The sequence below is a fragment of the Toxotes jaculatrix genome, chromosome 10 (genome assembly GCF_017976425.1).
Source record: "Toxotes jaculatrix isolate fToxJac2 chromosome 10, fToxJac2.pri, whole genome shotgun sequence".
In the NCBI taxonomy this organism is placed as follows: Eukaryota; Metazoa; Chordata; class Actinopteri; family Toxotidae; genus Toxotes; species Toxotes jaculatrix.
The window spans coordinates 26,925,270-26,942,148 of NC_054403.1; the positions used below are offsets into that span (position 1 = coordinate 26,925,270).

Below are 16,879 nucleotides of genomic sequence, written 5' to 3' on the forward strand. Positions count from 1 at the left end.
GTGGGGGTCTATAAGTAACAGAGAGGCAGTGTCATATTTCTTTAAAAGTGCTCCAGAGTTGTGCTGAATGTCCTCAGGGCAGAAGGGATTTTCTTTGTGTTGAGTCTGGATTTATTTGCATACAGCCCTCCTCCTCCCTTTGGATTGGCCGGGGCTCCGCTAGCATGTGGAAACCCACATCCAACTTTCTCAGTTGGAGCAAAACTGTCCTGAGTAGAGGAGGATGAACTTAGAGGCTGGACGCCAGCAGCTGTATGAGTGAGTAACAGCGACAGGCAGAGAGAGGCTGGTAGTGTATGAAGAGAGACAGGATGATATCTTAATTATAGGTTTCTATAACTGTCTCCAGACCAAATTGGAGGGTTTTTTTTCTAGGTATTTGCTTTACAAACAGCTTTCCTCACAAGTTTGGTTGTGGTTGTTTGTTTTGTAAGAAGAAATTGTAGATTATTTGGAAGAAAAACTGGATTTGGTCATCCTTTTACCTGATTCTTCCAACAAAAACATCTTTTATTTTTCATTTCTATTTCAAACGAATACAGTTTTAAAGTTATTTAAAATTTTAAAGTAAACAAAAATTGTCTTTTTCTGTATAGTACAAAGCAGTGATTTTTAGAAATGTCCGCTTAGGCAGCAGACAGGAGACCATTTTAACTGCACATCATTATGTTGCTGGCTCTGCTTCTGGTTCTGAGTCTTTGCTCTGTGGCCTGCTCCTCTGAGCCGTCATCAATAACTGTCCAGTACCGGGTTTGGGAGGAGCAGCCGGTGGGAACCCAGGTCGGCCGGCTGGTGGACGACCTCCGGCAGAGGGACGAAGGTGGTCCCCTGGAGGATTTCCAGGTAGTGGAACATGGAAAAGCCCTTCCTTTCTCTGTCAGCGCTCGAGACGGGGTCATCTCCACCCAAGGCCGACTGGACAGGGAGGAGCTGTGCCGGGGGTCGGACCTGTGTGAGGTGGCCTTCAGCGTCCTCTACAGGAAAAGCGGTGCTGTGAACTGCCTGAGGGTTCGTGTGGAGGTGATGGACCTGAACGACCACAGTCCCAGTTTCCCCAGTCCACTGCAGGAAGTGGAGATCTCAGAGACGGCCAGCCTCAGAATGCGAATCCCTCTGGACCGGGCTGTGGATCCTGATGCAGGGCCCAACAGTCTCCAGACCTATTCTCTGTCCGTTAACCAACATTTCGCTCTGGATGTGACTGTTGGTCCAGATGGGACTAAACAAGCAGAGCTGGTGGTTATTAAAGAACTGGATCGGGAGGTTCAGGCCTCCTTCAACCTCACTCTTGTGGCTTGGGATAAAGGGAACCCCCCCAGATCTGGGAGCACATTAGTCCGTGTTAATATTCAGGACTCAAATGATAACAGCCCGACATTTGAGGACAGCAGTCCCACTGTGGAGCTACCTGAGGATACAGCCCGTGGGACAACCATCATAAACCTCAAGGCCACTGACCCAGACCAGGGTGCCAATGGGGAGGTGGTGTACTCACTCAGTAAACACACACGTGCAGAGGTTCAGAGACTCTTCTATGTGGATCCACAAAGTGGAGCAGTGAGTCTCAGAGCACCCTTGGACTATGAAGCCCACACCTCTTATGAAGTGATTGTTCAGGCCCGTGATCGTGGGCCCAATGCTATCCCCTCACACTGCAAACTACATGTCAAGCTTAGAGATGTTAATGATAACGCACCAAGGATACACATGACCTGGACTCCACCCAACTCACCCGTGGCAACTGTGCTAGAAGGAGCACTGGACGACACTTTTCTTGCTCTGGTCATGGTCTCTGATGCAGATTCAGGAGAAAATGGAAGAGTGAGAGCACATATTCAGCAAGGATCTGGCCCTTTCCGCCTTAAACGGATCCCCGGTAACAATTACATGATTGTAACCAATGGCAGCCTGGATCGAGAAAAGGTTATGCAGTATAACATCACGCTCGTTGCCCAGGATTATGGAGATCCTCCACTGTCTTGTATTAAACATCTGCCTGTCCATGTTCTGGATGAGAACGACAATGCCCCAGTGTTCTCCTCCTCCCTCTATAAGGCTTCCTTCAAGGAGAACAATGTTGCTGGCTATCATGCTCTCAAAGTTGAAGCCCAAGATATTGACCTGGACCTCAGTGGAAGAGTGTCCTACTACATACACAACTCCAATGAGATGGAAAGTAAAACACATACTTTTTCCATCCATCCAACCAGTGGTGTCATAAGCATCCAGCGCCCACTGGACTATGAGGAATCCCATACCTACTCCTTCACGGTTGAGGCCATCGACCATGGTTATCCGCCTCTCACCAGCACCACCACTGTGCAAGTTGACATTGAGGATGAGAATGACAACTACCCAGTCATCATGGAGCCAAAACCCAGAAAGGGTGTGGCCTCTTTAAGTGTACCTGTCAATGCAGACAAAGGGGAGATAGTGACAGAGCTGGGGAATGACATGGAGGAGGTATCGACTGCTTTTCCAATTAGTCAGCCAGTCAGAGAGGGGATTGTTGGATTCCTTGCATCCACCATAAAGGCAGAAGATCCAGACTCAGGGCTCAATGGAGAACTTCAGTACCTCATTACTGATGGAAACCCCTACGGACTCTTTTGGTTGGATCATGTGACAGGCCAGTTGTTTGTTAACACCACAAATGCCACTGAGCTCATCGGGAAAACCTTTAAGGTGGACGTAACTGTATCAGACATGGGCACTCCCAGCCTGTCCACCAAGGTGACTCTGGAGGTGACTTTCATCAACCTCAAGGACCATCTGAAGAACTCGTCACCTGGTAACCGTGGACAGCTAAGCTTCACCATGATGATGGCGATCTGCCTGGGTGCTACATGTTTGCTACTACTGTTGGCCATTGCTTTGGTGACAACGTTCTGCCGCCCTGAGAAACGAGACAACCGGGCTTACAACTGCAGACAGGCCGAATCAACCTACACCCGCCATCCCCGGCGTCCACAGAAGAACATCAGAAAGTCCGACATTCAGCTAATTCCCGTTATCCGGGGGCGAAAGGAGGAGCCTCCTGAGGATGACAGTGAAGCCCAGCCACTAGCTCCGCCTCCAGCAATGTCAGACGATCAACAAACTGAGCGACAGTACACATTGACCCCATCAGTCATGAACACAGGTTTCCACTCCCAAGGCTACTCAGAAGTGGATGCCACTCACTCTGTCAACCATCACTGCAGAACCCTTCGGAAACCTGGAAACATTGAACTTGATGGCACTTTGCCTCTGACGCCCGCCACATCTTACCGGACTCTTCGGAAGGCCAGGAACCCTTCCTCATCCTCCTCAGTCTCACATTCAAGCACCTTAAAGCGCCAAGCTCACCCTGAAGGAGCGGAGACAGAGTCGGCCTGTTCAGAGTCCCAGGCGACTCTCAGGAGGCCGAAGACCTCAGAGGGACGAGGGGGGCATGACGCAGAACACCGGCAGATGCTTCGAAACCTGGTTCGACTGTCCATGGCTGCGTTTGGAGACTCCATCGAGCTTTCCTCAGCTTCTCCAGAGGTGCAGGTGAGTTGTGGTGTCTCGCTTTCAACATGTGCAGTAATTCTCATTATTTCATCTGGTGCCTTCAAATTTTGAGTTCACATTTGCTTCCTAGTTACACTTATAGCAGGAGTGTGTTGTTAAGTCCTTTCATGTTTGATGCTCCATTTGTAATAAAGAAAAACTTCTCATCTAAAAACATTAATAAAAAATGGCAAAATAACATTATGAAAGTGTATTCACAAGACAAGAACAAGGAGCTTCTGGAGGGTGCATTTAGAGAACCCAAATACACGCCAGGAAGCATGCTAACAAGCTGACATATAACAAACTTAAAATGGAGTCCTCTCAGCTCAGCATTCATTAAAGCTAATTAAATTATGCCGCAGGACTTAAACTCATGATTGAAGTTGTGTTCAAAGCAGCAAATGAAAACTTTACTGCAAGTTGAACTGACAAATGTATCCATTTACATTGCATTAATGATTTCAGTAAATCTGCATGATGATTTTTTAATGTCTTCTTTCTTACATTTTCCACTATAGCTTGAACATTAAGGCTAATGCACTGCTGCTGGCTCTCATTTAAATGTAATTTACTTCCAACTAAAACGTGCGATCACATTTATTTCAACATGTGCTTACAGTTTAGTGCTGGAATAATTAAGGCTTCCCCCCCTGCAGGCTTTGAGATTCATCTTTAGTGAAGTCCATTAGTGAGTATAGAGAGTAAGAGCCCCCCCCAACAACACACGCACAGACCAGCTTCCCTTACATTTTCCCAGCAGCCTCCTGTGTGATGACTTACTCAGACAGCCTGAAGGCTGGAGTCGGGTGGAGGTGTGTGTGTTGGGGGGTGGGGTTAACTTGCTGAAGGATGACTGTGAAGCCAAAAAGCAGCAAGTTTACTCAGGTGCTCATGTGTCGCAGACAGTAACCCCCCCCCCCCCCCTCCAAGAAACTCTGACAGTTCTTTTTTTCCTCTAAATCACATATCACATATCAGATTCATATTGAAATCCGGGAGGTGGGGGGGGGGGGGGGGGGGGGGGGGGGTGAGGCCAGCCAAAATAAGCGGTAATGTGTTTGTAGTGTAAGCTAACACCACTCTAACATGCTGCTCTGTCACTTACAAATGACCCAAACATCACTTTTACTGAGCAGCAGGGAAGAAAAACTCGGCTCAGACTGGAAACAGAAACTCAGAGCACAGAGCCTGATACTGAACCAGGTTACAATCCATCAGCTACAGCTTCTGTATGTACACAGATCCAACCATCAGGCTGGTGCTGCAGCGTCTTAAAACACAGTGCCATGAAAACTGCAGTGTCCAGCAGTTTAAGGAAATAACTGAGTCTTTTTATAAAAATATGAAACTTTATATTTGTGAGACACTTTTCAAGATGTAAAAGGAACCAATGGACTTACAAAGTTAGAAAGTATTGAGAGACAAACGGATGCAGTGTTTTATTAAATCAAATTAGTTAAGTTAAATGTGACTCATTCATCTGAGTGTTTGAGGGACTGTGGACAGAATCACTGATACACTTTGGTCACGTGAAGAATTAAAATTACAGTAAATCACGACCAGTCATAGAGAGGAGAATGAAAAGCATGAATGTTTTTACATTAATCTAAAACACATTCATGTGCAAGGGATGTTTTTTTTCAAGAGCTCAGCCGATCAGGACATCTCATGGACGTGGACCAGAACATCACAGTGGCATCAGAAACAACAGGTTTAACGCTGCTGAGCTGATGAAATGCTGTGCTGGTTGAAACACAAACCATCGAGTCGCTGGCAACGCCCAGCAGACTGGGAACAAAGAGCTCGGCCAGGTCCGGCATCCTCACGTGAAACCCATTAAAGAAAGGAAGAGGCCTTTTTCTTTTTACCCAGCAGCCCCCTCTCCTCACCGTACCCAGCTGGCCCAGTTGGCACTTCTCTAGCTTCAGAGGTTTCTCTCCTCCCTCGAGATTGCAGAGGAAGAGGCCTACTGGACGCCTGGGAGGAGGGGGATTTACTGTTCACCTCCACCTCAACACACACACACACACACACACACACACACCCTCCATTTGTCCAAATTTCAGAGTCCATCCTGGAAGGAAACTGGCCAGAGAAGAATAGGCTTTTACGCAGAAGCCATTTCCTGTCGCTGCAGCAGCATTCACGTGCAAAAACACACAAAACACACAAATGTCATGACTAAAACAAAGTCATATATTACCATGCGAACACACACACACACACACACACACACACTCACAATGTGTGTGTTTCCTCCCTGGTGTGTAGTGTTTATCTGCTGTATAACAAAGCTGTCAGCAGAAAGCTCTGAGCAGTGAGACAGATGCAGCCACTCGGTTCTCACACTGTTAAACTAAAACAGAAAAAAGAAAATGTTGATTCACGTTTTTTTACCTGCTGAAATCAGAGGCACTCATTTTTCCACCAGCCAAACCAACAGAGAAACACTCTCACTGCTCCTGAGATCAAGGTTCAATGGCACTGTATCAAATCCGACTCCGGGATCATGTTTGCAAATTGCCTCAGAATCTTTTCAAATCCCTCAGTGTGTCCCGGAGGCTCAGCTTCAACACGGAAACAACCCAAAGTTAGAAATATCCATAACACCAAAGATTAATCTGAGCTGTGTAATCACCTTTTGTTGGCTGAGAGGGCAGAGACACTGTTTGTAATCTGAAAACCAAACAGCCTGAAGTGGAGATGAGCAGCAGGAGATATGAAATGTTGATTCACGCTTTATTTTTCACAGGCTGTTTGTCAGAGAGGTTTACATTTGCTTCTTGTGAAGTGACATTGTTAATTAGCTTCACCTGAAATAATTTCTCACTGATGACGTTGGAGAGTTTAGCAGGTGGAGCGTGTCGTCCTCTCCTCCTGCTGACATGTTGGATTGTCCTGGAGTAACACGCTGCCAGGTTGCTGCCTTTGGGCAGAGTCAACAAACTGTAAACTGTAAACTGCAAAACTGTAAACTGTAAAACCTCCTACTTCTGACAGTTGTCATAGGCAAAAGTGCTGATTGTGAAGAAGGTTTAGAATAAGTATTAGATAATAAGTCTTCAGTCTAAAGTGTAAAATCATTATTCTAACAATTTTCCTCATCTCTCTTTCACCTTCATCCCTCCTCCTCCTCCTCCTCCTCCTCCTCCTCCCTGCAGCAGATCTCCCAGCTCCTCTCCCTCCTCCGGCAGGGTCAGCTGCAGCCAAGGCCAAACTTCCGGGGGAACAAATATTCTCATCGCAGGTCAGTTTGACTCTTCCTCCTCATTATCATCTTCCTCCTCTGTCCTCCTCCTCCTCTCCTCCTCCTCCCTCTTGTCCTCCTCTGATGCAGACTCAGCAAAGCCACAACAAAGCCAAACCAATGAGCTCCTTCAGCTTTCAAATTTACATTCTGGTTTTATGTTATTGTCTCTTCTAACCAGCTTTCATCTCTAACATGATGAAAGTTTTTCATTATTTTACCCTATAACTGACATTATAGCAATTATGTTTACTGCATGTAAACATCAACGTTGGCAAAAGTCAGTTTGATCTCAAAGAAACGATGGAAAACAAAACAGCGTACAGGTGCTGTGAAATTTCGTTGTTATTGGACAGATAGAAATTATTAATAACTGTTTTTTTTCTGTTTTGATTTAAATGGTTTTTGTGGTTTTCATCTGATATGAACAGCTAACTTTAAATAATGTGGTGAGAGAGACCACACCACCTGAGTCGTGGTTTTCAGTCTGAGCTTTCCAAAATGAAAACGATGAAAATCAGAGAATCTGGCTTTAGTTTGTGGTTTTTCTGTTTTTACCACCAACACATTTAATGGTGCTATTGACCAGATGTGACTCCACAGTGAGACACATGTCCAATACTCAGTTTTCTCATAGGTGACACTCAAATCTTGTTTATTTGAACATTAAAACCAAAATATCCAAACACAGGTCACTAAACAGCCACCGTCTCTTCATGAGTATAAGACACTGAAGAGTTTAAAAACACTGACATGCTGAATCACCTGCCTCTGTTCAACCTGGTCTGTAGCTTCTACACTACGGAGTCTTGCAGGAGGCTGACATTAGAGGTGAGCGAGTGAGTTGTGACCTGAAAACAGACTGAAGTCCTTAAGAAAAAAAAATCCTGGCCTTTTCCCTCTGTCCTCCATCACTCTCTTCATCTTCAGAGGTTTGTTTCGGAGCCAGCTGGCTGCAGGTTTCAGACTGTGATCACTGCTGTGCTCTCTGATCAAACCAGGCTGCCTCTGATAGCAGGACAGGCAGACGTTAAAGGGGAATGCCACCCATTCTAAGAAGTCCCAGATGTTTCTCTTGAACCTGAACATTTCCGTTGATCTGATGTGAATGTGAAGCTCCTGTCTGAAGCTAGAGACCGCGGAGCTGACCGGGGAACACGTGATGTTGGCGAGCTGATAAATCTGCTCTGTGGAAAACAAACGGGACACTGACTCTGCTCAGAAATTCCTTTTTGTCTTCCCTTTTTGATAAATTTCTGGGAAAAGTATGTTTCAGGTTTTCATCTGTTCATTTAGCTTTATGAATACTGCTGAGCAAACTCTCCAATCAGTGTTGCTGGGGTGGTAAAACTGTTTTGGGGCTTTGTGTGATAATTCGGGCAGTTTCACTAAAAAAAAGTTATAAACTACATTTAAACAAAACAGCTCCTCTTCTCCAGTTACTTTCGAGGTAGATGGGCACAACGTCACTGTGACCAGGCCACACCAAGAAACAGACAGAGGCACAGTTGCAAAAAAGCCACTTGTCTCTGATTTGATACTGAAAAGACCAAAAACATTCATCAGCATATGAACAAAACCATAAGAAGAAAAACTGTCACAGACCCAAATCCAAAATAGATGAAATGAGATCCAGACGTCCATTTTCCGCCTCTTATTCTCAGTTTAATCCTGTCTGAAGACACAGCAGACTCTTGTATTGCCTTGAGAGGATGCAGCACTCATCTGAACTCTATGAGAAATGCCACGCAAGGTTCACATGTAGACACACATTTAAAAAAGAGCAGGGATTTCACCTACTTCCAAAGGTACTTCCAAGTCTGAAGAAGTCAAAACTCAAGCAACACCTGCAGTTTTATTAACAACTTTATTGTCAGACTAACACAAAGACACACATTTAAAATCAGCTTTGATTTGCTAAAATCTACCAACAGCTTTTCTTTTCTGGATAAACTAAGTGTTGAAGCTGTAAAGACTGACAGTAACTGAGGAGCAGTCCACACCTGTACCTGAAACAGCGTCATAGCTCATCTTAGATGAAGTCAAAGCTACGCTTGTATTAGCCCCACAAAGAGAAGTTGCGGTTTTAGTTGATGTGGTGAAAGGCAGAAGCTTTAGCTGATAAATGTCTTCCTCCGTGCTTCTGACCGACTGACCTGCTGTGACTGAAATAACAGCAACAGACAAACAGGACACAAAGTCAAACACCCAATGTCACAGGAAGAGTGTCTCACAACCCCCCACAACAAGTGTGTGTGGGTGTGTAGCTGTGTTTGTGTGTGTGTGTGAAGGCAGGTTATGGCAGCTCTGTCTGACTGATTCACAGGAAGCAGCTACCTCAGCATCACCACGGCGATGAAATCAGACCTGACATCACCTTGATATACACACTGTTTCACACTGGCACCTTTTCAACAATTGTACACACACGCACACACTTTTGAGGACCTTTGCTCATATACACGGTGATGGCAGATCAGCAAACAGCTGTATGAATCATTTCGAGGTTGGTGAGGATTTTGGAAGGCAAACCATGAAAAACCATGAAGTAACCTGAGCTGAGAACAAGTGGCATCATCTCACCTCAGAGTCAGATTAGATTTTAATCTTCGGTGCTGGAATAAAATGAGGTTGTGTGTTTGCTCCGGAGTGACTAACTCGTCTGTGAGTTCACCCTTATCGGACTGGCACTTCCTGTCTGAGCCTGCCTGCAGCTACACGCTCTGATACTGTAGCTCTCCAGGTTCAGAGGAGTGTGTGGATATCAGTGGATTTGTCACCTGAAACCTCAGGAATTTTATCACCATTTTATCTGAGTCCATAACCTCAGGCTCCGTATCTTTAGATTCACTCTGGAGTTCTGTCTGGTTTTTATCAGGATTTATGTTTCTCTGTGCAAAACAGCAGAAATCTGTGGCAAGCATGAAACGGTCGACATTTAAGTTTTTGTTTTATTTATTCATTGAACTGTTCATTTCTACTTTCGTAAATTGCAACTCAGTTAAAAGCAGCAGCAGCAGAGACGTAGAGTTTTTGGATAAACTGATGTAAAACAAACTGTCTGGTTGTTCTGACTGAGGATTCATGTATAAATCCTCTCTGCTGTTTTTATTTTTATTTATTTTTTTGTGTGTCAGTCTGACAGTTGTGTGTGTACACTTTGCTCAGATATGGAGGCCAGGACTGTTCTGACTGGCAGAGCACGAAAGACAGTGGACACGGTGAAAGTGAGGCTGGAGATGTGGACTGGGAACCAGGAAGAGACTCACCCATAGACCCACAGCTGGAGGAGGGGCTCAGCAACCTTCTCAACAACCCTGGTACACACACACACACACACACACACACACACACCGTACACACAATATGACTGATTGCACAGTGGTATTTACTTTCAGAAACAGAGGGGAATCAAAGCTCCAGTTTTTGTGTTTGATGTTATGTGTCACGAGACTCTTGTATTTGTCTCGTTTCCATTTTAAAGACAAAAACAAACAAGAGACAAATAAACTGGTGTGACTGAGTTTAGCGGCGACCCCCTGGTGAAGCCCTCGGGACAAAAGCAGTTAACCTTTGACCCCTGCAGAATAAACAGACCGGTCACTTACAATGGACACACACAGACAAAGGTAGAAAACAGGACGAAACCAGGAAATAACACAGTGGCAGGTTATACGTCCACATCCACCCAAATGGTCCACTCGTCTGGGGTTTTTCTACAACGTGTAATGTTTATTAGCATGTTAGGATTATTAGCATGTTTGTCTTATTAATGTGTTATGGTTTTAAGCGTGTTAGGGTTTTTAGCAGTAGGTTATTTACAAGTCTGATATTATTTTAGTAATATTACTTTTGTAGTTTCTTTAGTGGCATTACTTCCATGTCTTTAGCATGTTGTGTGCATTTTGTCGTTGGTATGTTAAACTTTGTGTGGCTGTGAGGGACAGCGTAGGACACTGGATGGGTCCATGACACCCAGTGTCACGTCTTAGTTGTCAGCTGTGTTCTGAAACCACGGCTTTCATCTTTCCCAAGGTTTAACCAGGATATTTTCGCTACCAAGGCTCATTGTTTAGCTGGGAATTCCACAGTGGTATGTAGGCCAGTGTGTGTGTGTGTGTTACACAGTTTCTTCCTGGTATTGTGGTGGTCTGAGCCTCGGGGTGAGCAGAGGGGTTTACCGCCCGATGATGATCGAGCGAGCTTTGCTTTATGACAGGAGAGAGAAACAAAAGTGTGAGTGGGAGTATGTTGTGCTGTGTGAGTGAAGCTTGACTCACCTTCTACCCTCCAGGTGCTATTATCACTGTAACTCACACCACAGTACTATGACAACAAACTGTGTGTGTGTGTGTGTGTGTGTGTGTGTGTGTGTGTGTGTGTGTGTGTGTGTGTGTGTGTGTGTGTGTGTGTGTGGAAGCTTTGATGAAGCCATCAGGTCAACACATTCCTCTTTCTTTTTGATTTTTCTGACCTGTGACTGCTTCTCTTCTTCTTGACTGTCATTGTGACTCATACATACACACACACACACACACACACATACCTGTCCCTTTGTTCAGGTGTGAGGATCATATTATGGGTGTTTGAGTGAGTGTGTGTCTATGTTCTCAGGCCCTCTGTTGTTAAATATAAGCTCATGGCAGCGTGTGTCATGTTCTACCATGTGTAACACACATGTTCTTGTCCAAACGTTTTATTTAGAGTTAAAGTCACAGCGCAGCTCACAGTGTTTTACCACGTTACATAATGTAATGTCCCTGGATTACTCTTCAAACATGAAACTGGGTGACACTGATAGTCAGTGCTGATTCACAGTGTGAAACAGCAGAGCTTTGTACCAGACTGTGTTCAGTAAAATGAGGGGTAAAGTGGGGTTTGATTGACAGGTTAAACACAGGGACTTTAAGCAGCAGACTTTTTAGCTCTGAAGGATCGGCTGAAACTCGATGCGTTCAGTAATTTAAAGAGGATTCAGTGTTTGGACAATCTGTGGTGAAATACCAAAACAAAGGGCTGAGCTGGGACTCTGGGGGCGGCCTGTGCCACACTGGGTGTATGCACAGGAGTGTGTGTGTGTGTGTGTGTGTTAGTCTGTGTGTGTGCTGCTGAGTTAATTCCCTGCATCTGGTTGTGGTTACATGAAGGAGACCACAGCTCCTCAGCAGGCTGATCAGTGTGAGCTGAGAGTCGAACAGCGATACAGTTTTCACTACGTTAATCTGACGGCCGCGCGTTTACGGCAACTTCGTAGTTTAAATTCAACACGTGATGTGCTGAAAATATTAATGTTGTCAGGTAAAATCTTGTATCTCTGGAGAAAACTGTGCTATTTCAGTTTGATAACACAAATCCAAAATGTGGGTATGAGAACTTCAGCTGAGGATGAAAAATGTGAAATACAGGTTCAGACACTGGTGTTTGAAATAACACAGACAGCTTTAATATTGACTTAGTGTGAAGAGTCTAGATCTATAGTCAGAGCAGCTGCAGCTTCAAGTTAAATACAAAAAAACAACAACACAGGTTTCAAAGAAACTGCAAATAAAACAAACAAACAGGATGAAAATGGCAAAGAGGATCAAGGAGTAACCAGAGAGGTTGTGTGGAGTGGTGAGGATCCACCTGGTTTTACAGAGGATTTTCATTATCTATTAAAAATGTATTTTAAAAGCTGAAAATGCTTTAAAATGGTGTAAGATATCACTGATACACTGCGAGTTCAGAACGTATCCCATATTCTGTAAAATGCTCTTTACGGTTTTTTTTTTTTTCGTGGCACCAATGGACTCTAATGAACTCGCAGGTCAAACTGTCTCCACACAGACACAGCCTGTTAAAAACTGGAGTCTGAAACAAACTGTGTCATATGTTTTATATTAATGAGAATATAAATCCACTGTATCAACCTCTGTGAGACACTGTTTCTCTCATCTCGCCTCCCAAAAGTAGTTACGTACACATACATGAACTGATTCCAGAAACATGCTGAGAAGATCTCTCATGGTTTGCAGACCAAATTAGATCAAATGAAACTGAAATAGCTCTGATGGGAAATCAAATCGCTGCATGAGCAGATAACAACATCCAACCAGGAAGAACAGAACGTAAACAGGATATAATGAGGATAAGAACAGAGCAAATGAAGCTGTTTAACATAAGAATGGAAGTTTTTTCACAGTTACGTCCAGTTGACAGTGTGTTTTACAGTAAATGAATAAATGAAATGAGACGTATAATCATCTGGGCTGTGTTTGTTTGTGACTCAGAGACTCAGTTTGTGTGTTTTCGCTCAGACACACCCGGCGTTTACGCCTCTGACAGTGACTGGAAAGTCAGACCAGAGGCAGTGAGCCGGCCAGCAGGGCTTTTTATGGCAGTGTGGACGTGATGTTTAGCGTCTGTTCGAAGTGCGCTGGACGCCATGGATGGCAGGAAAACCCTGTTGACAGCAGCCAGATAAAACCACTGTGTCATTTCCTCCTTTTCCGGCCTCGTTCTCATCCAGCAGTCAGGCAAAAACTAACAGGGAACCTTTCACTTCTACATCTACAATCTGCTCTGCAAAGGTGCATCACGACAGGGAACGTCTGGGAATCTCAGAACATTTTCTGAATGAGCACCGCGACAGAGGAGGGTGGGCGGCCCTTTGGGGGCCACGTGACCCACGGTCACGTGTGCCTCAACTCCATGCACTTTTTGTTACGAAGCGGTGTCGTCCCTCAAAAAACCATATCAGTCTATTTCTGGAAGAGTTTTTAAATTTTACTAATCACAAACAGGTAACTAGGATGTGACCTGGTCAGTAGTTGTTGAGATTTCTTTTGCAAGTTACAAAACCCAAAGATGATTTCACATTTTCTCTGACCAACACTCCAAACCCTGACAATATTTGTGAATATAATATTTTTATGCTAGATTATAAAGATTTCTGGTAATTTATTTTCTGTCAGTTCACTCATTGGTACAAACATCTCATCTCTCTTTCTCTCTGCAGATGACGTCTTCTCAGAGGCCAATGATCCGGCCTGGGTAGCTAGACTCTCTCTCCCGCTCACCGGCGATTACCATGACAATGTTTTTGTCCCCAGTGGGCCTCCGTCCACTGAAACTGAGCTTCTTCCCCGGGATGGCCTGGACTCCTCATCGTTCTCTACCTTTGGTAAAAGAACTGCATTTACCATCATTACTGAAACAATTAATAAACTATTTCAATAAATTCCTGTTTTCAGTTCCCAGAAAAAGCAGCAGAGTGACACCTCCTTGCCTTCTTCCTCCTCTCAGGTAAAACCCCAGAGAAGGACAGCCCGCTGGGCGGGGCCCTCCTGTCTGAGGTCAGCACGCTGTTTGAGATGCTGATGACGCAGAAGGCTGATGCCCATCCGGGCCCTCGACCTGACGTCCTGTACCGACTCTCTGCGGCGTATCGGCGCTCGCTGGGCCTGGATGGCACTGCCACTCCCGCTGCAGGCAACGCACCGAGAAGCTCTGGGAACACTGAGAAGAGGTCGGGCCTGGTGGCACCATCGGGACTGTGTCAATAAATGGAACATCCGTTCACTGAACACTGGAAAAGACTGAGAGCCGACTGATGCAGCTCTGAACAGGAAGTTACAGAAACTGTGTTACAGGTTTCTGTGACTGACTGAAGTATAATGGGATTTTTGAGGCATTAACTGATCAAATACCTTCGTGATTTAAATGATTGCAACTGTAAATAATGCCATGATAAATCTGTAAACATACAGGATGTGTCACTTCCAACACCTAATGTGGTCCAAAGGTGCGTTCGGAGTGTGTGCGGATTCGGAACCCAGAAGTCAGTGACTCCAAAGGAGGACTCAGACAAAGATCCGGTGGAATAAAAAGACATTTATATGCTTTGTTCTTTGAGCAGAGGCTGGTGAGAGGCAGCAAATCAAAACAAAACAAGGTCAACAGGAATCACAGGCAGGTGACCACAGTGTGACTGCTAAAGCTACAGAGCACAACAATACTGAGCGACTAATGAGGGAATGAGGAGCAGGTGCACAAGTGGGTGTGGAGGTCAGGTGACTGGAAGTGCCTGGAGCAGAGTGAGGGCAGCTACTGGACAGGTGGAGAATGACAGGAGAGGTTAGTGACAGCCAGGCGTAGGTAATGGACAGAACATGTGACTTTATCAGGAAGTGATGGGAAGTCAGAGGTGAATTAATCTCAGTATAGGCTCTGCCATTCACTGCAGACCGCAGAAGACAGAGGCCCAATGTTTTCTTGAGAGATGAGAGAGTTCCGTCTTCATACAAATGTCCGTTGATGCATGAGAGAGACAGATATCTCTCATTTTCTCCCCGTCACTTCACAAAACGGAGTAAAAATTTATCATAAAGCAGCAAAAGATGGCTTCTCAGTGCACCAGCGCGACTTTAATTAGAGATGTGATGCACAGACACACGCTGGTCAAGGAAAGAGATAAGCAGCTAAGTATGTAAATTGCACTCACAGAGAGCAGGATCCTGCTGTTTGTGTTTGTGTGAACAAATTTTAGCGTTTCCCCAGTTTTCAGCCTTTAACATCCTTTGTATGGTTTGTCACAGCCTCAAATTTTCACTCTGCGTTTAGTGAGAAGCTTTAAAGTCCTGCCGGGGTCTGCAGACCGGTTATTGGGAGAATTTTGCTTTGGTCCAATGAATGAGAGAGATGGACAGACTGACTGATGAGAGGCACCATCCTTACACCAATTTATGAACACAGATGTGTTGAAAATCACAGATCCTGTTAAAGTGGTGCTAAAGCAACGGTTGCATTTTTACCATCAGAAACTCATTAAGCGTCAGGCACTTCAGTTCTGGTTTAATTAACAGTAAATGAAAGGAATCAATCACAGTGGCAGAAAAGAGACAGAGGAGTCTGTGGAGTGAAAGTGGATTTTTACAGACAAAGATTTTAAAGAAAAAGAAAACAGGAAATTAAAGGAGGAACAAGGCGGGAACTTTAATAACAAAAAGAACTGAGTTTAAATGGTGAGTGTGGAAGCTGAAAATCTTTCTTGTCTCCTTGTAACAGATTCTCTCTCACCTGAAAGCACAGAAGCTTCATCTCCATGTTTCCTAATAACTCGTTCACGTAGAACAGGAACAGGGCTGACCCCTTTTTAGATGGATGAAGTTTGTCTGTCAGGATGTTATAAATCGCTGTTGTTCTGATTTTGGCGAGCAGAAAGTGAGTCAACAACCAGAAGGAAATGTTGCTTTGTCTTTATGTTTTTCCTCAACTCAAAGCAGCAACAATGAGCTGAATGAAGGGAAGAGAAGGAGAAGTGTTTGTTGTCAGTAGAACAGCTCTTTAAAGATAACTGTGTAGGTGGGTTTTCAGGGTGATTTTTAAATATTAACTGTTCAATCGCTGATCACAATATCTGTCAATTTGTCTCTTAAATTATTGGTTTAACTTTTATCCAAACTTTGTCCATTTGTGGCTTTTATTTACTGTGTTTTGCAAACCAGACGAACAGCACTTTGTAAATAGTCTTTTGTAAAACGTTTGAAACATTTTGTACTAAGGAAACTTTTGTTTTGTTTCTTTGAAAGAGTTTTGTAACTTTTTCAATAAAATCTGTATCATGTTGAAACTAAATTCTGAAAGGTCAGAAGTGTCATGAAATGTAAACTCAAAGAGCATTCAGAACTTCCTTGGAAAAACATCAGATTTTAAGAATTTTGAGTGTGAATGACTTTTCGTCTGTGGGATCAAACATTTGAGTTGCCTTTCATTTTAGGCTGGGGGTTTGGTTTTCAGTTAAAGTGAGAGAGATGTATGCAGAAGGTTAGGTTATTTCCTTTGGCTATAGCGCCCCCAGGAGCTTAAAAGACACAGTTACACAGTGTGAGATCACAGAAACCTTCATCCCAAAATACAAACAGCCCCACCTAGTGGCAGCCTCATGTAATAGGCAGCTACAGAGTCAATGCCTCCTCATTTGAGTTGTTTTTATCATGGTACACTGTCAATTTGAAGGCAGTAGTTAAGATCAAATGTCTCACTCCTGCTTAAATGGTGCTCTAGCTAATCAACAGTGTCTTAAGAAAGATAAACTGTGTGTCTAATTATTAGACA

At 44.3% G+C, this 16,879-nt stretch overlaps 1 protein-coding gene across 2 annotated transcripts; it reads left to right on the forward strand.

The window, feature by feature from the left end:
* The first annotated feature begins 214 nt into the window (after nucleotides 1-214).
* Nucleotides 215-16,393, forward strand: pcdh12 (protocadherin 12). Of its 2 annotated transcripts, none has more exons than XM_041048438.1 (5): nucleotides 215-3,534; nucleotides 6,699-6,784; nucleotides 9,953-10,104; nucleotides 13,782-13,946; nucleotides 14,069-16,393. In XM_041048438.1, the coding sequence occupies exons 1-5, from the start codon at nucleotides 667-669 to the stop codon at nucleotides 14,326-14,328; spliced, it is 3,531 nt and encodes a 1,176-aa protein (XP_040904372.1). In that variant the 5' UTR covers nucleotides 215-666; the 3' UTR covers nucleotides 14,329-16,393. The 2 variants fall into 2 exon arrangements, with proteins under 2 accessions (XP_040904372.1, XP_040904373.1); XM_041048439.1 differs by having other exon boundaries at nucleotides 6,702-6,784.
* The last annotated feature ends 486 nt before the right edge of the window (nucleotides 16,394-16,879 follow it).